Source organism: Trachinotus anak, unplaced genomic scaffold (genome assembly GCF_046630095.1).
Source record: "Trachinotus anak isolate AG129_WGS33_773 ecotype Australia unplaced genomic scaffold, CSIRO_AGI_Tana_v1 ptg000031l, whole genome shotgun sequence".
NCBI classification, from domain to species: domain Eukaryota; kingdom Metazoa; phylum Chordata; class Actinopteri; order Carangiformes; family Carangidae; genus Trachinotus; species Trachinotus anak.
The window spans coordinates 2012386-2034449 of record NW_027273882.1 but is presented as its reverse complement, the minus strand read 5'-3'; the positions used below and the strand labels follow the sequence as shown (position 1 = coordinate 2034449).

Genomic DNA, 22064 nt, shown 5'->3' with positions numbered 1-22064 from the left:
CGGATTAATCCAGTTCAAGACTGGTGTCCAACAGTCTTCACTCACCAGAACTGTCACACAAATATTCCCACCAACATGTGTCAATGTGCAGTTACGCAATGTTCAATTGCGTAACAATGCTCAAATGCTCAATTGTTGCTTACAATGCAGCATAAAAGGAGGGAACTCACTCTCAGAAAGAAGCAGATGACTTGAGTCTTAAAGCTGAGATACAAAGCAGAAAGAAGTAAATGTACTTGCATCTAAGTGACCATGAATCTGTGAGGTGACTCCACTAAACCACAAATCACAGCATGGTGGCTTTATATCCAATGACAGGATAACAAAGAAGCAGGAAAAAAGGAAGAACACTGGTGTGTTTCAGGCTCTTGCTCAAAAGAAGTTACATAAGTTTGACTATGAGCATAATCATTCTCACATCCTGTTGTTTGGTCACTTAAATCTGTTTCTGGTTCTCTCTGCTTATACAAATTAAACAAAGAGATGGGTCATAAATTCCAGTAGTTTGTGTGAAAGATGTAACTTATATTACTGAATCTGTATTTATTGCTGTAATATACGTAAAACAGCAATACAACAGATATAAATGTATGATCTACTGTAATGATTTTCAGCTTTGGTGATTTTTGCCAGCTGTGGTGAGACAGTGGTTGGATGTTTTTTGTTTCAATTTACAATACCATGTAATCTTATTCATTTACTAGCAGATTTTTTCAATGAAATCTTTATCCAAATGAGCGGACTCAATATAAAATCTGAACTGTTCATGTGTTAGATTGTATAAGGATTCATTTATGATGCATGTGTATGAGTTTACATTCATTATAAAACTTTACAGCATCAATTTGTCGGATTTATGTGACAAACAACTTTTCAAATCCTCCACACGACATGACTTGACATGTTAACATGAAATCTGGGTCAGACTTTGCCTGTGTATATGGAGAAGTGATGCTTATATGGTTTTGGGAGATTGTGGTTGGTTCTTACTGTGGTTGGAACATGTGGCGACATGTGGATGATCCTCAGGTTTCCTTCCATCTGATGGAGGAGATGACACTGGGAAAATTGGGAGCTGTGGGCCCGAGAAGGTGGAGAGACGGGACAAGGATCAGAATGAGAGGAAGTATGTGAGGGGGAAAAAGAAAACAAAATAGAAGAGACTGTAGCAAGGGTTCAAGGAGAAAACAGAGTGAGGCAGTTTATTGTAGCATGTTTTGCCATCACTGCAGCATACGTATTCAAACAGCCCAGGTTAGACACACCAGGTGTGGTGATCCTCAGAAGATCATTTCCACACATGTTTCAAGACATAAAAAAATTATCTGTGTAGAATAACATTTTCTGTCTAATAAGTGTTGTCCCTCATTCAAAAATTCCAGAATCTATGAACCTGGAAACATGTTGGACACAAAATTTTGTGGTGAAGGCTTCGAATGTCCACTTCACAGAGAGAGAAGGGCTCCCCCTTCAGCAGATTAATGTGAAAACAAACCATGCACACATATCAACCAAGTGCACGTAGCATTACAATAAGTAAATCATGTTAGGGACCTAAACAATTGCATTTTATTTCATTAAGATGACATGTCAAAATAAAAACCTAATCAATAAAGTCTGTCAAAACTAAGTTAATTCGTGAATTTCACATCTTTGTAGCGCAGTAGCCAATACTGCACGGACCAAACTTTTACTGCAGTTCAAGATATAAAGCAGCAGCAACAAGAAAAAAAAGAATACAAACAAATATGTTGAAGAAAACAGGCGTATCACAAATCTACCACAAGTCTGAGCAATCAGCTGAAAACTGTAACTGTCACTGATGTGTGACCTGCACCACGCTACACAAAGTAAACAAACAAAACAGAAACCTAAAGACATCCTGACACACACACATACATACATACTCTCACATTATGCATCCATGTACAGTATGTGTGTGTGTGCATATATGTTTATAAAGGAAAAACCTAGAAACAAATAGGATAACAATGCCCCCATCCAGAGGGTACAAGGGGTCACTGATGAGTATGGAAAAGATGTGAATAATACGCTGAGGCCTTCACAGTCACCAGATCTCAGCCCAGTTGAACACCTATGGAAGGTTTTGGAGCCACATGTTAGCACTCTCCACCACCATCATCATCAAAACACCAGATGAGGGACTATCCTTTGGATGAATGTTGTTTCCATACCTCCAGAAGAGTTCAGAGACTTGATTCACATCATTTTCATACTCAAACCATTCAGCGACCTATGAATGGGGGCATTGTCATCCTGTTCCTTCAATCATTCTTCAGGTTTTATCTTTAATTTGTCACATGTCTGTTTGTGCAAGGGAAGTGCTCAATTTTGGCCTCGACAGTTCCTCATATATAAGGACATTTTTACACCATCCCCATTCATAAAGTGACTTCATGTCTGGTGGTGAGAGCAGAAAAAGTCAGTGGTCATTAGCTCACACATTAAACCTGACAGTTTGACTACAGTGTTGTTGGAACTGAGTGGACTAACTTTCTTCTGACCTCCTTTCAATTAGATACAAGAAGGTGTAGACTGAAAGGTATAGACTTTATTAATTTAAAGGAGTCCAGATCCAATACTCAAACATGGCAATTTGCCAGTCACAAAGTATTGTACTTACCATTTGAGAGTTTATCACTGTCAGCGCAGGAGGCAACCCACTCCACAGAGAGGACACGTAGGCAGGAAATGTCAAACCTTCACCAGAGAGAGATAAAGACGGAGTTTAGATTGTCAAATAAGATGATCAATTTCTAAGAGCTAGAGTGGCTGAAAGGAAACAAAGGTTGAACTCAACCTAGAGCTCTGAACCAATGTCTTGGTATTTTTACACCTACTGATATGCAATTAATTAAAGAGACATGTCTCCCAGAACACCTGCGGACAAAGTAAAGAACAGAGTGTGTGTATGCTATCACTATCATTACTGCTGCTTTAAAAAAAGATACCAGTACTTAAGAATAAGCACGTCGCCCATGTTGCAACAAAGCCTGTCAGTTTCTCACAGCTAAGACCTGAGCCATGATAAAAACCTCTGCACAGGAAATCATAGAGGCAGAAATTAGTTTTTAGTTCACTGAGGCAAAAGTACTTGAAGTGGAACAAAGGTCTGTATGCAGGTGCATAATGCAAGATAATTAAGGTATGCAAATTCACTGAGTCAAGGTTAACACAACACAGCCTCTTCAATCACAAATTTACCTGAAATCACCTGTCATCCTATTAACCACACCCAGGAAGTTAACATAACCCTATGGGTTAGCTAACCCTAACCCTAACCCTAACCTTTCTGGTCTGCAAAGCCCTTTCCCTCCCAACCTTTGTGAGAACAAAGAGAACCACTGACTTATATGGACTTTCAAACCATATGTTATTTTATTTAGTTAACATTACAGCAGTTATTTTGTTAGCGTTTTATTTGAATGTGTATTTGTATTAGATACCTATGTTTAATACCCTGAAGGTTAAGGAAATACAGAGATAGTGGAGGCATAAATGAAGCAAGCTGATGTGATGTCAGCTTGATTTACTTTATTTTATTATTGTTATTGCTGACTTTTTAAATGTGATATGTAATTGTAGTTATTTTGTATGATATCTGTCAAAAAATCATCCATCCATCCATGAAACCATGAAACGATCTACCAAAGCCTCTTCGAGGGTAACAAATAAAATTGTTGGAATGGCTTCTGGATGTTGTATTTAATTGTGACTTTACACTTCATTGTAGTTTTTACACAATTGTTGGATCCGCACAGTTCTCCTTTCTTCGCAGACTAGCCCGTCTTTCACACCAGTTGCTCAAGTACATGGTTTGCTCAAGGTGTGAGCAAACCATGTAAACCAAGTGTAATGTTGTGAAAATTATGTAATGCATTTCCTGTCCCACTAGTGACATGGTACATCATGTTCTGATACCTTCCACCAATATCTGAGACTTTCTATCCGAGTACCACCAGACCGGAGAGCAACACACATCATCTCAGTCATTCACTGAATTTGGCACCATCAATACGTGCAGTTGCAGGCTTGTCTACGCTGATGTCATTTCTAATTTGGACATTGTAGTTTATGGGTTAACTGCTACTGTTTGTTTGTTCATCTTATATAATAATGCTTGGAGGGAAAAAAAATTGTTCCCGCTTTAAATAATTTGGGTCCATGGAAACTGGAGTTTTTCCATCGGAGAGGGAGGGTGACACATTTCAAATCATTATCACATTTAGATAAAGGCTATTTCATGACATCACTATATGTCACAATATGGTAAATGTATGCAAAAATGACAGAAAATACATAAACAGACACACAAACAAATTGAGGCTGCTGTGTTTTTGTAATGCATATGGATCCACCGAAGAGCACGCTTGTCAGTCTTCTTACGTCAAGGCATTGCTGTTTTGTTTTTTTACACTCTGCATGGCAAGTGGTCCGCCCTCTCCCACAATACGTTAATTTTTTTTCTTTTAGGTTACTTATCTCTACAACGCATCTGTTTTCATACTTCCTTTTGTTTCTCTGGCACACATACAAAGAGCTGACTGTGAGGGATCTTTATGCTTTAGCAAAGTGAAGAGTGTTGCTGTCTATTTTTTTAGGATGATAGGTGTATAATTGTATTCACGCTATCATTCTAAAGAAGAACTCAACACTGTGGTAGAAAAAGCTATTTTGCAATGCCCGTGATGGATTCAGAGATGCACAGCTGATAAACAACTGTCAGTAGACACGCTCATCATGTGTTATGTTTTGTACATGTACCTTCTTGTTGGCAGCAGGAAAATTTGGTTTACTAGTAAACATGGCTTTTCCAGGAATTCAAGTTTATGCCAAAGCTTTAAATCACTAGTATGTAGCTTGTTGTCTTAGTGTTGTTTGTTAGTGACAAACAGCAGCAGAGACCAGGAGGGAGAGGAGCTGAGGCTCCTTTAACCTATTCAAATATACAGTGGGATGCTTTGGCCTTGGTAGCTCCACTTTAAGTGTGTTTTGGTTTGTACTGGACTCGATCTTTACACAACCTTCACATATTATAAATAGTTTGAAAGCTCTAAGTCTGATGATTCTATCTGTGCAAAGCATTTTAGGATCTTCATATCACTACAACAGCTGTTGGCACAGAATAGTTTCAAACCTGTGGCTATCACTCTATAGTTTTTTTTTTTTTGACAATACAGGTCTTGCTACAGGGCTTATGGTCTCTTTTTTATGGCCATAAAAAAAATTTATAAATGAATAAAAAAAAAAAAAAATCTACCATGTTTGTTCTGAGGTAACTTTTTCTGCAATAAGTCAATCAAACTGAATGAACAATTTAACAGGGGGACCAAGATTTCTGACAGTCAAGGTTGATCTTGAACAAGGAAAAGTTTTGATTGAAGATGTTTCTTATGCGAGAGAGGACAGATGGTTTGAAAAAGGTGTAAAAGGCATCAGACTAGAGATGTAAACATCCGTCATCTGCTGTTTGCAACACACAAGTGCATCTAAAGAAAGAGGATGTGGCTCTGAAGACGACTTCAGTTGCTATTCACGTAGTTTTTGTGTCCATATTCCAGTTAACTTCTGATTGTGGTAAAAAATATTATTAGTACTATTCCCCAGAAAAATTTGACATGAAATGTTTTAGAAAATTGACAAATTATCAATGAAATCTCAGTCATGTTTCTTCAGTAGCAAACGAGTGATGACTGTACATAAGTATGGATAGAGTCACATATTCTCTGACGCTGTCTTCTGGCTCAACTTCATTCTTATTAATAACAATTAAAATGTATTTAACAAATAAATTATACAAATTATACTTTATGCACATATTCCTTTTTGTCCTATGCATAACTGTTGTGAACAGACATATACTATATATACTGTGTAAAATCTAAGAGACTTGAACAACAAGTTTTCCAGTCCTGTTGTCATCATATGTAAGTATCGTGCTTGACATGTGCAGGCAGGATAGTTTCCTATGGACAGCCACCTGAGGAATTTCACAAGCACTGCCCCTGTTCTGCAGGAAAACACCTTGAACTGCCAGTTTCCACTTACTGGTTTCTGTGTAAAACAGAAAGAGATACTGGAAAGAGAGATGCCATCTACCTTTATATGAGTACTATTATCGTCTGTACAGAAGTGCCATGAAGCTTGTTGCATCGGAGCTTATCTGAAACCTCAGTCACATAATCCCCTCTCTTTAAACCACACCTCCAGCTGACTATAAATTCTTCCTTGCTGAAGCATTGGTGGAAGCCTCACACCAAAAAGCCCTGACCGAGGTGCAGAGACGGGGTGTTTCCTCTTTTTTTTTTCCATGTGTGCTCTGTGTTTACAGTGCATATTCCCTCACTACATTTTAGCATGGCCAGCTGAGTCAGAGCTTCAGAATCGCTGTAAGGCTCACAGACAGAAACTGTTGTACTTGACGGATCACAGTCAGAAGGGGAACCCGGTGCTTGCAGAAAGGAGATTCTGGGTTAGAGGCAGATACAACTACCTCCAAGATGAAGGATTTAACCTTGTGATGCCTGCCTGGATCCAACTTTAACACATCTCCTCCCTATTGCTATGGTACTATAGCAAAAAGGACTTTGATTGCAACCTATTCTTCTGCTGTGGAACAGGACGACTTCTTCCGCTGTTATGTACTTTGAACCAAACATGTCGATTAATCTAACAGTTGACCACTGCAAAGTACCCAACCAAGTCACATATACAACGCTTTCCTGGCTGATGATCGGAGAGTTTGCGCTGGGTCTGCCTCTCAACCTGTCGGTCCTCTACGTTTTCATTTTCAGGTATGAGCTCACCATCACTGTTTTTCCATGTTTTCAGAAAGAACTAAAAAGTAAATGTAAATTTTCCAACTCACGGCCCACTTACAGAGGACAAATGATGCCTTCTCAGAGCCTTTTTTATTTTACTGATAACGACTGAACATTCAGGACTGAACTGAGAGGAGGGGAAGCTTAATCTTTTCACCAAAATTGTACTATTTTGCAAATGATTTTTTGTGCTACGAGATTGACTGATAAACATGTGGAACATATTGTGCTGTGGATGAGGAGCATCCAAGCATGCACACTCTTGCCAGCGCGCAGTCAGCGTTTTCTTTGGCACAGCTGTATCATTTCCACCACTGATATAAACAGTGCAAAAAACAAAGTGGTGGTAGTTATGAAATCCTAAAACATAAAAATATAAACGTCACATTACCACACTGACACATGCATCAGTTTGTCAAGCAGGTTTTCAGTGTTCCTCCTTCATGGAGAATGAACAGTGAAACACATAACTGTTGTGATTTGCTTCCTCTTTAGATTCAAGTTCTGGAAGAACAAAAGCATCTTCCTCTTCAATATTGTGGTGGCTGACTTCTTGCTGGTGGCCTGTCTTCCTGCAAAAGCCTTCCATTACCACACTGGCGTGAGGCACAGCAGCTCTAAAGTGGTGTGCAAGATGCTGCACTTCATGATGTTTCTCAACCGAGGAGCCAGCATTGCCTTCCTTATTACCCTGTCCATAGATCGCTACTTCAATGTGGTCCACCTCGGAAGAAGAAATTTTGTCAAAGTGTTGAAGAAATCGCCCCAGATTTCCATCGTCATCTGGCTTCTCTTGCTTCCCCTCACCATCCCCACAATGGTCACGACCTTCGAGTGCTGCAACAGCCACGGACGGAAATATGAGACGTCCTATCACGATGTGACAGACACATTCAGAGAGGTATTTTTTAATTTTTATTTAGTTTTGTTTTAGTTTGCATTAGCATAGCTGTAAAAAAAAAACCTGTGACATTCAAGTACAATAAGACTTTATAATAACTGCATTAAAATGTGAGCATTAACAACAGCCCACTATGTACTCAGGGAACAAGCTTTGCAAAAGCTTAACACTTAATAAGAACCACAATTATTTACACAATCTCACACAGACTTCCTAGAAACTTGACAGTCATTACACCACTGTGAGCTTTAATGGTTAATCTAATTCCTCTAGTTGCACCATAAACAGGGCACCATAAACAAATTTGTCCAGTATCTTAACCTCTGTTTGTTGTGCAGTATGAGAGATTATATTCTACATAATTGGGCGATTAATCTATTAGTCAATCAACAGAAGGTTTATCAGCAATTATTGTGATTATCAATTCATCATTTATCTATCAGGAATTTTTTAAGCAAAAATGCCAAAAATCCACTGGTTCTATCCTCTCCAATGTGAATATAGGCTGTTTTTTTAGCTTTCTATGCCAGTAAACTGAATATCTTTGGGTTTTAGACAGTTGTTTTTACTTTGTGATGGACATTTTTCAAAAATTTTGAACATTTCATAGACCAAACTAATTGAGCAAATAGTTATAATTCCTCAATAATGAAAGATCATAGATCATGAACACTGTCGACTCTCTGCAAATACATGAAGATTAAATTTTCAGTATGGAGCAGAGGCCATACTCATAGCCACTTTTTTTTTATCTCTTTAAGATCGTCTTCTTCACCCAGATCATCATCCCCTTCATCATCCTCGTCTACTGCACGGTACGCATCGTCAGCCGGCTCAGGAAGAGGACGGTCGGGGAGATAGCCAAACTAAGGAGAGCCGTGTGGGTGGTCATGTCCGTTGTCGTCGTCTTCTCCATCTGCTTCCTGCCTGGCACCATATCCAGAGCGGTGCTGCTGAGCGTCAGGTTGTTAGAGAAGCAGCAAGAAGAGGACATAGTGGTTCAGGTCTATGACAGCCTCATGGTTCTGTCTTACACTGACTGCCTGCTGGACCCGCTGGTATACTGCTTCTGTAACTCAGGGTTTAAGGATGCTTACATATCCACCTTCTGTCCCAAGTTCCTTCGGAGCAGACTGCAAACTTCGGACTCAGGAAACGGAACTGGAGCAATGACAACAACTACAACTTCTGGAGCTAGAACAATTACTTTGCCAATAATAGAGAAATGATTATTTCTCTTAAATTGTGATTAAAACCATTTCAAAGGAAGCATCTGCGGTTTATTTATCATTATGCCTCAGCCACACAGATGTTTTTAGCGACTATAGCAGATGAGACTTATTTTCTGGAAGAGTTGGGCAGAGCAATGCTGATAATTTAAAGTCATCAGATACCCTTTATTAAAAGGCTGTAAACACACCAGATGCAGCAAGGGTGCATCACAACATGTGCTGCTGAAACACAATATTTCTCATTGTACTGTTCCACATAACCTTCTAATGGAGCTAAAGAGACTTTTCTTCGTGCACTTGCTTCTTCTTTGTGAACTTCAATGAAGTGGATATGCATAAAATTTATGAATTAATGTTTACTGCTTTTAGCTATTCACTCCTTTCTTCCACCAGTCATCCTGTAATTACTCCCTTCAAATAAATCAGCAGATAAAGGTGCAACAAGAAAAAAATAAAACAGTCAGAGAAGTCAGATTAGAGGAAGTCAGGAAGGTGTCATTCAAGCAGGCCCAACAAAAGCCCAGCATAGTGTTTCCTACTGCTGTTTACATATTCATCATTCATCACTCAAAACATATCCCTGTGTGTTTACTCAAATATGTAAACCAGTTTGATGTGTTATCATGAGTTTTTTACTCTCTGTGTATCAGATTTCAAACTCAGTTTAGCTTTTGCAATTTGTTTTGTTTCTGTGAATGTATTTTCACTGCCAGTCAAAGACCAATGTGTCACTGAACATCCATGTCACTACCTCTTATACAAACAGAATAAATTATCATGTCTGTGTTCTGTGGTTTAAAAGAGGTTAAAATTATGTAACAGCAATGACTACTAAAATGTCGAACCCAAGTGGATGACAGAAATCGTGAAGGCGTTTCAAACTTCCCTCAAACACAGTTTATACATTTTGGTGATTTGATTATCGAAATTGAATTATTTGTATAAAATTGAGATGCTGACTGAAGATCTTTGTATATCGCTGCAGTAAATACACAGAATACAGGTGATACAACGGCACTGAAGTAGTTGTGTGTCCTTTAAAGTCCGCAGTCTGTGTTGTCTTTTCTCGGTAAAACATACTGTTACATACACAAATGAGCAAAACCGCCCTCCCCCTTTTCCAGTGGAGTAACATTACTCCAAACAAGTACACAAAGCAATACCCCCATATTCCTGCTGTACCCTCCTACATCACTGCAATGTCCAAACATTATCATTGCTGATATGCATCTCTGGCCTTTGCAGAAAGGTGCTACAGTTTACACAGGTTGTGTATGTGCACTCTGTTGGCAGCAACTCCAGTCACACTTAGAACATTAAGTCATCTGCAATAGGTCAAATACAGCAAACTGAAGCAGCACATTCCCACATATTGAGGCCCTTTGTGTGCATGCATTAGTGCCATACTGTGTTTGTTTTACTCTGAGGTGGGAATACTTTTCTCTCTGCAGGCTAAATGGGTGTTTCAACAGCGCAGTTAGTGGCTTCTGTCAAGTTGAGGCTAGTACTCTCAGAGCAGGAATATCACAGCAACATCAACAACAACGGAGGAAAAGTATGAAAACAAACACAAACAAACACTGTACATCCGTGTTATTGCAGCTACCTTCTTTGCAAACTGGCTCCATGTCTTGCATGCCATTGCTTAATATCTCAGCCTCAGACTGAGACAGCTTTAAGGAGTTTAGTGCATTACAGCAAGTCAGTTTGAAACTTGACAAATTCAGTGGAAAGAGAGAGAGTCTCCTGGTGACTCAAATCAAACTATTCTACCATGATAGGTATCTCCTAAACTAAATCTGATTTGCATTTGTTGGAAAAGCTTAATTCCAAAGCTGAAAAAGTGATTTTTGCACTGGCTATAGTTACAGGAGTTTGTACCGTCTAACACTGACCTGTTCCTAGAAGAGTCAGCAGTCTACCCTGCTCCTGTAAAACCTTGTGGATCTGCTCAATTTTCTGCTGAAATACGTCACACAGATGATCTGGAGCCTGCAAAGAAACAAACAGACAGACTTGAGCAACCTGACCCACAGGGGAAAACACAACATGTCCCAATAACTTTGTCAGACAGTTTGAGTTCAGATGCTTTCCAGGAAATGCTGTAATCTGACGCTCTACTGTCGCCTAGTGGCAAGAAGAAGAACTGAACTAAATTTTAACATGTTGGATTATGTGGAATATTATTATATAAAGTTATTTCTTCTCCTTTTCACAAGATTAATGCAAGGAAAATGATCTTCTGTTATTACAAATAGAGTGAATGTTGATGTAAAACAGCAGCTCTAAAGAGGAGCTACTGTACTTTGACAGTCTAAAGTACACAATCAATAATTGTTTTCACAGTAGGAAAGCATTATGTGGTAAACTCTTCCTTTAATGCTTGAGTTTTTGTGAAATACAGCAAGGTAATTCTTACTTGTTGCATGGTTTGATTTATGGTCTGAGAGGCATCAGCATCCATGCTGGAAGCAGTCAGCTGGGATTGTCCAATAGGGACAGCATCATCAGAGTTCAGGAGACAGGAAGTATGAGACCTGTCCACCATTGGCTCATCCTGAAAGGCCAGCAGGCCCAGTCTGTCCCCCTGGTGCTCCACCCCACTGATTCCAGAGGTGGGTGAGATAGAGGCTGGAGAGTGAACTGACTGACTTGGATCCATGTATGGTCTCATTCTCTCTGTGGGTATTTCAGAAGACATCACTGGACGGTATTCACTTGTCCATCCTTATCCTGAACTTGTCTTTAGCCAGCTGCAAAACTAATTAAAAGTGGATTATAAACAAAACACATAAAATGACACTGTGCAATAAAAATTAACTAAAAGGGAAGAATGTTGCAACTAAGACTCACTCTAAAAAGTTTGACAGAACAAGTGGAAGTGGGAATATACAATATACATATCTAAACTGTGTGTATATATTCTTTAAAAGAAGTACAGCCCTGCACTGTTTTAAGGTTAACTTTAACAGGTCCATCTTTTAGAAAGATAACTGCTTTGTGACTTGAATGTAGCCTTTTAATGATTATCAGTCCAAAGGTCTGCCATGCAAAAATTATGATACTTATTTCAAAACTCCCCCTGCCCCCATAATTAACATTATTATACAAGAAGCACAGGATACACACCAGCTTATTTGGTTGGGCTCACGTTAAAAAGGACAACAGCTGAACAAAAGTTTCAATTTTACTGAAATATGCTATATTAACGCTGAAATTAATAACCCTAATTACAACTCAACTGACTGTTTCAGATGGATAACGAATAAACTTTTCATTTCTGCCGTCGGGAGATTTAGGCAGTGACAAAGGACATCTTTTTAAAGCTACATTTCATTAAACTTTAAGTTGTTTACCGTTCGTCTTGGTTTCCGGCTGAGTGGAGTTACAGTTGAGGAAAGTTTGCCGTTACCATGGTTACACGTCATCCACGGCACAACGCTTGTTTCCCATTTCAGTTATTAAAATGAACCTTTTCCCACTGAATTTTCCACTTTTTCCTATATCTAAAAAAAATATATATATATATATATATATGAAGGAAAATCGTGTTAAAATTAAAAGTAGTTAGCAAGGTGACACCCAGCTGTCGCTTTGTTAGCTTAAATAAGATAAAGTTAGCCTTTGTAAACGTGTGTTGACGGTTGCGACAAAAAGATGGCAGCTGTCGCACTTCACAAACATTAACGGAAACTTTTCCAGACATGGACACTTTCACGACATGTTACCTGAAACTCACTCACCCTGAATTCTGTGTACACATCCGAAAGCCTGTCTTTGAGCTTAGCTAAGTTTAGCTCAGTTAAGCTAACTTTGAAGTGTATCCTCCGTTGACATACTGGTTTTTGGTCGCCTGTAGCAAAAGTTCTCCATACTCCAGGTGATCTTTTCCCACACATGGACCTGTTGCTGGTCTGTGCCTGCCTTCTTCTTTTCTTACACTTTCATGTCAGACTAGGACGCCTGTGCTCCCGTCAGCCCCCCTACGGTATTGTAGAAAAACAAGTGCCTACACAGTGGGATTTTGGCCGGGGTTCAGGGTTCGAATCGCGGGGGGATTGAGAGGTTTAACCCTCTTAAATTAAGACTTGAACTCCCCCAAAAGAGGCAAAAACAAATGTGCAGGGTGGTTGACACATTTGTATATTCTTACCTGTAGCTGTAAGAATTACAATGTCTTTCCCCCATATTTATGGCTGGAAGAATATTGTGATACAATTTCAGAGACCCCTAAAGTGGACCATACCATTTCTCAATTATTTGACGTTAGTTAAACATGTCTGCCTCCAACAGTGGCCCCCCTCTTCAAATCTCTGCTCCCATGAGCACAGAAAATGCATTTAATTAGACAGTTTATTGTTTAATTTGAATTAATTTTTTAAAAAATAAATTTGACAGATTCATTCTGCAACGCTGGTCTTTCCCAAAGTAAAATGACATATTTTTGTGTTTTATGTTTGAATGGTTTTAGAGTTACAGTTGTTTTTTTTGTTTTGTTTTTGCAATAATAATAATTGTTAATTATCTTTACTTAAGGTTTTCTTGACCATTTTGTATAATTATTCAGTTTTTCCAACAGTAATTTAAAAGTAAAAGATCTCATATAATTGTAGGGAGACCTCTTGTACGATTACATTAATAAGTGTTAATTATCATTGACAGAATTACCTCTTTTATTTTTTTTTTTTGTTTTTTTTTTTTGTTGTTTTTTGTGTACAGCATATCTATGTTTTTAATCTGACAGTAATTTTCTGCCACGGACTCCCTTGGTTGTCAGCTGTAATAGAACAAAGTAAAAAGTGCCTCTGTCAACGGGATATTTTTCTTTACTTGAAACTGAGCAGTCTGATTCTCAGTAATCTCTCCATTTCTCTGGCTAGTTCTAGCTACTTTGTCACAGACTCAATTGGTTACTCCTCTGCTTGGCAAATGTAAAACCTACCACTCAGCCATGTGCAAGGACAGAGCAAACCAGACCACAGATAAATACGCAGATACAATAGAAATTAATTCAGCATGTTAAAGCTGTCTGGACCCTACTGAGCAGGTGCCACCTCCTCCAACCACCCCAACCCCCACCCCCTGGGTATCCATCCATTCATCTATTCACTCCTCTGTTTCATCCGGGTTGCTTTTGCTTTCAGTCTTACGTCATCTGACCAGCCGTCAGTATTTCAGGAATGAAACCTCATGATGATAACCAGTATGATTTAACTGAGTGAATTCTGTGTGATGATGGAAAGCAAATGTTCTTCCCTTCCCCTCCATCCATCCATCCATCCATCCATTCATCATTGTGTCCTTCCATATCTGTCCATAGATAGAATTTACCCTGAGGCACAAGTTGGCAGCTGCCTGAGGCCCCATGATTTTTCAGACATGTCCCAAAACCATGCCCCATTTCAAAGAAGTGCAAAGAATGCAAAGAAAAGAAAGAAAAGAGAGGAGAAAACGAAGAAGCAAATCATTAAACTAAGCTTATACTTTATGTTATAACTTTGAAGAATGTTCCCTGATGTTGACAAAACTCAGATGAGTTTTAAGAGTCTGTGAATAGATTTTTATATATGTGCAGGATTGGATGGACACCAATGACATGGTGTAAAATACTTGAAAATGAGCTGCAAAAATTTGAAGTTGGCTATTTCCTCTACGCGATGTGTTCAGGAGCTACACTGGTAGGTCCTTTAAGAAAAGGGTGATTGCCTTTACCTAATGTTGCCTGGGGCCCAAAGCACTGACTCCACCCTGTCTCCATCCCTTGACCCTTCAGTTTTTTAAATTTTTTTATTACCTCACCCCCTCCTCCCACTATTCCTTCATTCATTTCATATGAGTTCCCTGTAACCCCCCCCTCCTCCCCTCAGCATCCTTCATCCATCCCTCCATCTATTGTCCCTCCATCTCTCCTTATTCCTGCCACCTTGCCCTCTCTCCCTCCCTGCATCCCTTTTTATATCTGTTGCCTTTTCATCTAACACTACACCCCCCTCCTCCCGTCCTCCCACCACCTCCCTCCCTCCCTCCCTCCCTCCCCGCCTGTGGCGTCCACACACCGACTAGAGCACAGACTCTCTGGCTGTCAGTCACTTTCCCAGCGAACAGACGGCAGCGGCAGCAGCAGCAGGAGGAGCGGAGACGGTAATCCCCCCCCCCCTCCCTCCCTCTCTCAGTCCACCACCCCACCCCTCTCTAAAACCCAGAGACCGGAGGCAGGAGGGGAACAAAACCAAGCGGGACACCTGTGCTGCTGGATAACAACCCATTCGGGGTTTTGTGATTTCAGACCCAGGCTAGATTCACACCCAGACTGTGGACTGATGAAGATGAGCAGCAGTGATGACTGAGACCGGGATGTAGACGCGGAAACAAGCGGCCAGATCTGACTCGATTGACGGTGACGGAGCGGTCGGTCGGTCGGTCGGCGGCGGCACCAGCAGCAGCATCAGCAGCATCAGCACCAGCAGCATCAGTCGGTCGGCGGATGGAGATAGGTTGTGAAGGCGGAGGGATGATGATGATGCTGATGATGATGATGATGATATAGCAGGTGCTGCAGGGTCGTGCCGCATTGCCTGGCCGCCGAGAGCGACGCCGGGGAGACGGTGATGCTGTCGTCGTCATTGTGCCACAGAAAGAGAGAGACAGAGAGGAGAGGCTTTGACATGGAGGGAAGCGGCTGTCTGTCGGCTCTGAGCTCAGGCCGCCCGGATCAGCAGGTTAGATGTACCGCCTGATCCCCTGGATGATCTGATCCGTCATACACTTGGTGGGAAAATTATGGTTAAAGTTAAATAGTTGGAAGTGGAACTGAAATGCTTCTGTGCGTAAAAAAAGTGAACGGCCCATATGTTGATAATGCATCATAGGAGCATCATAGCAGGGTGGATTACGTCTACAGAGCAGCAGGCCTCCATCTGAAGTCAGCTTCTGATCAGGAAACCATAGAGAAAATAATTTAATATACCCCCCACCACCCCCCTGTTGCTGGAGGTAACAATTTCTTCTGTTGTTTCACTGGAAGCTGGTGTGGTGTGGCCCCCCGTGGAGGGACAGCTGTTGCAAAAGATGACTCACTTACAGGCTGGCCTGTCTCCAGAGACCCTGGAGAAGGCCAAGGTGGAGCTGAAAGAAAACCCGGAGACTTTACACCAGGACATCCAGGAGGTCCGGGACATGATCATCACCCGGCCGGACATCGGTTTCCTCAGGACAGACGACGCGTTTATCCTCAGATTCCTCCGGGCGAGGAAATTCAACCACTTCGAGGCGTTCCGGCTGCTGGCACAGTATTTTGAGTACCGACAGCAGAACCTGGACATGTTCAAGAACCTGAAAGCCACGGACCCGGGCATCAAGCAGGCTCTGAAGGATGGGTTCCCCGGCGTGCTCTCCAATCTGGACAGATACGGCAGGAAAATACTGGTCCTGTTTGCAGCCAACTGGGACCAGAGCAGGTAATAAAGAGGCAGAGGGTTGGGGCTGGTGGTGATGAGGCTGTAAAGTCTGTGCTGAGGTTATCTGATCAGACACACACTGAGAAACAAGACACACAGAAACAGAGGAGACTGAGAGTTTTAAAAACCATTATAATTAAGTGGAGTCTGGTTAATGGAGCTGACCACCACACAGTCACTGACACTGAGAAAACTACAGCCATTCATCTTTCTTCTTTAACCGGTGGGGGGAAAGTAGCAGTGACAAAATGTAAAGGATACATCACATGGCCAAAAGTATGTGGACACACAGAGAAAACCTCCGAAAATATCCTGTAGGTATTTTTTCCTGTTGAAACTGGACAGGACCGTCTTCAAACTGTGGCCACAAAGTTGGAAGCTCACTATTGTCTAAAACATCACTGAGTGTTTTAGCATTTAGATTTCACTTAATTATAACTGTAGCCAAAATCATGAGAAACAGCCACAGACTAAAAGTATGTGGGCAGATACAGGTGTCCACATACTTTTGGCTATATAGCATACTCATTTACAAGTGAACCAGCTACAGTAAACCTTTTATTTTGATAACAGGAAACAACTATTAGATGTAAGATCGTCTTAGGTGTGACTAATGCATAGTGTTTCTCCAACCTTTTTTACCTTGAAATGAAGCATCGTGTCTTTTTTTTACATGTTCCACCACAGTTTTCCCTCTTAATACTGTGTAACTTGGATCATTAAAAGTATCCAGATTCCCAACAAAACAGCACATATTCAAGAAAAGACAGAATGAAAGCATCTTTTTTCGTGTTGTGTCTCTCCTCCCCTGTAACTCAGCTCCAAACCACTCATGTTCATTTTATGACTCCTCTGAGGGAACACGATCACCAGGGTGGGAACCACTGATTTAAACTACAAACTATTGCACATCATCTCGCTGCAAAGTACCTGGTAATTCCAGCTGACATTAATACACCATGAATGACTAAAAGGTTTGGTATATAAAGTGCAGTGAATGAAAATGATCCAAATTTGTAATAAAAGTACTTAGTTACATCCTCTATATTAATGCTGAGTGCAATGATCTTTATTTTATCGTTACTTAAACAGACATTTCACATAGATTTTTTCTTCACTGTATTTGAGTTAAACCCTTCCTTGTCTGACTGGAGATACAGGAGGAACGGTAAGTCTCTGTTCATACTATACAGTCAGCAGTGAGTGGATCAGGGTCAGTATCCAGGCTGAGGCTAGAAGTAGAAGTTGGGCCAGGATGTGATTTAGTTTGGCTTTAATAAGGGATCAGGCCTGTTTAATGTTTAGGAATCCAGAGTTTATAGAGATCTTGACCTCGAGTAACCTCATAATTCAATTCAAAAACATTGGATTATCCAAATAAATTGTCACTGGGCTTTATTACAATGCTGAATGAAAATAGTGTATGTCAGATAAAAACAGAGTAAACAGAAACCCTAATGAAACCATCTGACTCTATCATGATTGTTGTAGGAAATTGAGAATAACACTTATTACAAAAATATCATTAATAAAAAGTGAGTCTGCAAGTTTGAATTCCAAACAATCATAAGTTTATGTGAATGCAGTTATTCATTTCTCCTCTCTGAGCACTGAAATCTGTTTGTTTGTTTTTATGTTGTAATAAATTTCAGAAATACTTGTAGAGCTGTTCTATGGTTTGTAACATGTAGACGTAGAAGACTCAACTTGTTCTTGCATTTGGGCAGAGTTGTGTCTGTTCAGCTGCCAATTAAGCAAATAAATAATGATTAAAAAATTATTATCTCCAGAGGGATGCAAAAGATTTTTTGATGGAGAATCAAACAGAGGGAAAACGAAGAGGGAGGAAAGATAATGAGGGCAGCAGCAAACAGGAAAAAACATGACTGCTGAATATGACAGCGAAGTGTCCGAGGCATCAGCTGGATGGAAACCCACGAGGACGCACTGAGGCAGCAGCACGAGGACTGGTAACACCAGAAGACACGTGGTCCCAATTTAAAGCACGCAACAGAAACACTGAGGGTTTTTTTGTTTTGTTTCTTTTGCTTTAACACTAAAATAAAGATGGAGCATTTAAAATCATTAAAGATGTTAAACATTAAAAATAGGCTTAAGAATTTAGAAGTAGGTCATGTTTATAAATGCATAAGCACCAGGCACTGGACTATTTACAGGTGTTTTAAACATACAATATTAAATAGAGTCAGATTTTGTCTTAAAATACACGAGATTTGTTAAAGTATTTAGTATTTTAGTAAAAGTACTATGTGTATAATGATTCATACCCACATTTGCATCTGTCAGTTTTCATCACAGGCTCAGGAGTTTGGAGGAGTGTCTTTTTTGTGTTGCACGCCACCTCCAGTTTGTTTTATTTTATTCTATTTTATATGTCTTTGGATGTTAGTGTCTCATTGATGATTCATGGATTGAATCAGTGTGGGGTTTTCTTGTCTTGTGTGTGTGTGTTATCTATAACAGAATCAAATCAAAGTCCTCCTTATTCATTCAAGATGAAATTTAAATTATTCTGATTCATCAGCGAAATCACAACCATTCTGTCATATTAATTAATACTTAATTTCAAAATCTAAAAGTTACAAGAAAACCTAAAATGTTGTTTATAGAGGTGAAATGAACAATCAAAAACATTTTTATAATGTAATAATATTAATTTTTCAAACAATAATACCGAATATTTGCTAGTTCCAGTATTAAATCTGAGCATTTGACACTTTCATTTGTCTGATATGTCAGTTAATATTTATGGGTGTTGGAGTGTTTGTCAGACAAAAGAAGCATTTTCAAGACTTCATCTTGGGCTTTGGGAGTTGTACCAGGTTTTCACAAAAAAAAAAAAAAAAAGCCTTAATATTTTCTCCAGTGCTCTGCAGGATAAAAGAACATACATCTTTCTTTCCCAGATACACATTCGTGGACATACTGAGGGCTATCTTGCTGTCGCTGGAATCTATGATCGAAGATCCGGAGCTGCAGGTCAACGGCTTCATCCTCATCATCGACTGGAGTAACTTCACCTTCAAGCAGGCGTCCAAACTGACTCCCAGCATGCTGCGGCTGGCCATCGAGGGGCTGCAGGTAAAGAAGCTTTGTGGATGTTCTTTCGGTTGGTTTCGCAAAGTTTCTGAATTTGATACTCAAACCTGTGATTTGCATTGATCTTTAACCACGACCGTGGTCTTTCCCAAACCTTTATCAGTTAGTTTTAGTTTCCTAAGTGATCAAACCTCAACCCAACCTCAAAGTTTGCAGAGCAAATAAGTCATTTTTTGAAGATGCTGCTGAACAACTTATTATAGGACTTATTGGTGAAGGAGCACCACCAACATACAGATGTCACACTGGAGGTTGATGATATTAAAGCAGACAAATATCTACAATATGCAATAGAGTTTTTAGAGCTGAAGGGTCAGTTACAGTACTTAAATAGTCTGTTACAATAATTCTTTAAAGATGAATCTGATTACCAAATTATTTTACCAAAAAAAAAAAAAAAAAGTAAAACATTCACAGGGTCCAGCTTCTGAAATTTGAGGATTTGCAGATTTTCTCTGTGCTAATTGTAAATTTAATTATAAAATGAATATTTTTAGATGATGAACAGTTGGTCAGCCACCACAAGCACTCTGAAGACGTCACCTGACATTTTATTGACCGTAAATAAGGGCTGAACAGTTAATCAAAATATTATCAAAATGTAATACGACATTCATATACGATATATACGACTCAATACGATATTCAAATCACAGCTCCTTTTTTTTTTGATAAAGGTAAAATGTGTCACAACATACCATGAATGAAGCATTGTCATGATGAAGCATTGCATCTCCAGATGTTATCATCATTTTTATATCTTTTAAATGAAAGTGACCATTACAACTGAAATCTGCCAAGATAATCATATCAATTTTGCCCCCCTGCAAATTATTATATAATTTTAAAATGAAATTGACTGATAAATGTTATCTGCAGCCCTATACTACACATTTTCCCAGCATTACCTTCGCATCTAAAAAGTCTGCAGGCTGTTCCCCCAAACAAATCCATTTCATGTTTACTGTCGGAGCCGGAGGGAAAAGCAAAATCTTGAGCTTTACTCGACTCTGAAGAGCTATTTTTCAGTCACTGACAGTGGCAGAATAAACCTCCAGCTCCCCTCCCATCATCCTCCTCTCCGCAGTCCAAATGTTCCACTTGAGAACGAGGCGAACGCCGTGTTGAGGACATGAGCCTGTTTAAAAGGATATAGAAAGGAATGGTTTTTTATTTATTAAATTTTTTTTTTGTGAAGGCTCGTTTGGCAGGTAGATGATGCAAAGAAAAGTGATTTTTCATGGTTGTCAGTTTGGTTTTGTTTAGTTCTTGCTTTCTCTAATGAGAGTTGGTTTTCCAGTCTCTCTCACCTGGCATATAGAAAACAGAATAATGAGAGAAATGTGCCACTGCTCATTGGAGCTGCACTTGTATGTGCAGGATTTTTCACCCATTAGTCGTCTCAGTCGTCAGGACACCTCTAACATCATTATTGAAATGATTACAGGAGGAGAAGGCCCAGAGACAGAGTGTACAGCTGTCCTCTGGTAACCAGCCAAACCCACGAGAAAATGTCTTGCCTGTTGGTGTGTGTGTGTGTGTGTGTGTGGATGAGAGGGTTTGTTATTGCTTTCTCAACATCCTTGTGAATCCTCTGCCAATTTGCGTTGGGCTCCATTAGTCAAAGTGAAATCTAAGGGGAAGTGTTTCTAGAGGCAAGTGTTGAGTAAGATGCAGCGTGGTCTGAAGGGATTATCTGATGTGCCTGTGATGGATGACAAACTGTCACAGCTGCAGACTTTCACTTTTTACACAGAACTCACTGCCAATATTTTTTGTTATTGAGCCGAGCAAATACACTAAGAGAACAGCAATTTAATCCAAGGAAATCAAATCCTGGGGTTAAGTAAATATTGCAAAGCAGCTTTTCGTGTCCACAAGGATTTTTAAAAATTTATAACCTCGCATTAAAATCAATTTTCACCAAAGTTGTTGCAGCTTTTTATTTCGTGAAATGTTTCAAGGGCCCTTCTTAAAACCTACATTACAAAGTTACAAAGTAATAATACAAGTAAATACCACAGAACAAAAACAGCGTGGTTAAAGCAGGTTTTAAGGAAATCTCCTTTGGTTACTTTCTTATGAATGAACAGTCACATCAAACTTTTAATTGGCACATATTCAGGATTAAAAGTATTTTCTCTTGCCGCTTAAATAGTCTTTTGTTTTTGGCGCTAAAAGAAAATGTTCAGAGATTTTTTAAATTCTAATTCTAATTCTACTAATTTTGCATGTTTTTATGATACAGTTCTTAGTTTTGGTTCATAAGCAACTCGTTTCAGATGCTGGCGGTTAAGAGTCAGGTTGAGGAAGGAAACTCAATTCAGATGTTTTGGTGCCATGGATCAAATGTCTGCTAAGATTTGTAATCATCATTTGTACCATTTTTTAAAGAGATTTTCTAATTTAAATCAAAGTTTTGGCAATTTTAGACTCAGTTCTTACAGCTGCTTGTGCTCAGGCAGGGGTCCCCCACCTCTCGCCCTAATGTCAGCTCCATCCCTCTGCAGGA

At 39.6% G+C, this 22064-nt stretch overlaps 3 protein-coding genes across 9 annotated transcripts in view; 2 read left to right on the top strand and 1 right to left on the bottom strand.

Annotated features, from left to right (window-relative positions):
- Window positions 1-13042, bottom strand: part of LOC139612228 (uncharacterized) — a 35332-nt gene extending 22290 nt beyond the window's left edge. The window contains exons 1-6 of one of the 7 annotated variants that reach the window (XM_071467568.1): window positions 12719-13039; window positions 12332-12481; window positions 11395-11654; window positions 10871-10967; window positions 2645-2721; window positions 991-1075 (exon numbers count right to left, since the gene is read on the bottom strand). In XM_071467568.1, coding sequence (XP_071323669.1) covers window positions 991-1075; window positions 2645-2721; window positions 10871-10967; window positions 11395-11649 — 514 coding nt within the window. In that variant the 5' untranslated portion in view covers window positions 11650-11654; window positions 12332-12481; window positions 12719-13039. Of the gene's footprint in view, window positions 1-990; window positions 1076-2644; window positions 2722-10870; window positions 10968-11394; window positions 11737-12331; window positions 12482-12718 lie in introns of all 7 variants that reach the window. The other 6 variants (XM_071467564.1, XM_071467562.1, XM_071467569.1 and 3 more) reach the window with 6 other exon arrangements.
- LOC139612230 (12-(S)-hydroxy-5,8,10,14-eicosatetraenoic acid receptor-like) lies at window positions 4678-9992 on the top strand. The gene is made up of 3 exons (XM_071467571.1): window positions 4678-6815; window positions 7338-7743; window positions 8505-9992. Exons 1-3 carry the CDS (start codon window positions 6661-6663, stop codon window positions 8970-8972), a joined length of 1029 nt encoding a protein of 342 aa, XP_071323672.1. The 5' UTR covers window positions 4678-6660; the 3' UTR covers window positions 8973-9992.
- Window positions 13043-15063: 2021 nt separating the features above from the next.
- LOC139612397 (clavesin-2) overlaps window positions 15064-22064 on the top strand; it is a 38487-nt gene continuing 31486 nt past the window's right edge. The window contains exons 1-2 of the mRNA XM_071467932.1: window positions 15064-16432; window positions 19360-19534. Coding sequence (XP_071324033.1) covers window positions 16044-16432; window positions 19360-19534 — 564 coding nt within the window. The 5' untranslated portion in view covers window positions 15064-16043. The remainder of the gene's footprint in view (window positions 16433-19359; window positions 19535-22064) is intronic.

Bases quoted from the DNA above. Each gene is read 5' to 3' on its own strand.
- LOC139612230 (XM_071467571.1), top strand. From the start codon at position 6,661: ATGTACTTTGAACCAAACATGTCGATTAATCTAACAGTTGACCACTGC. The intron at 6,816-7,337 runs GTATGAGCTCAC...CTTCCTCTTTAG, and splicing joins CTCTACGTTTTCATTTTCAG to ATTCAAGTTCTGGAAGAACA. The intron at 7,744-8,504 runs GTATTTTTTAAT...TATCTCTTTAAG, and splicing joins TGACAGACACATTCAGAGAG to ATCGTCTTCTTCACCCAGAT.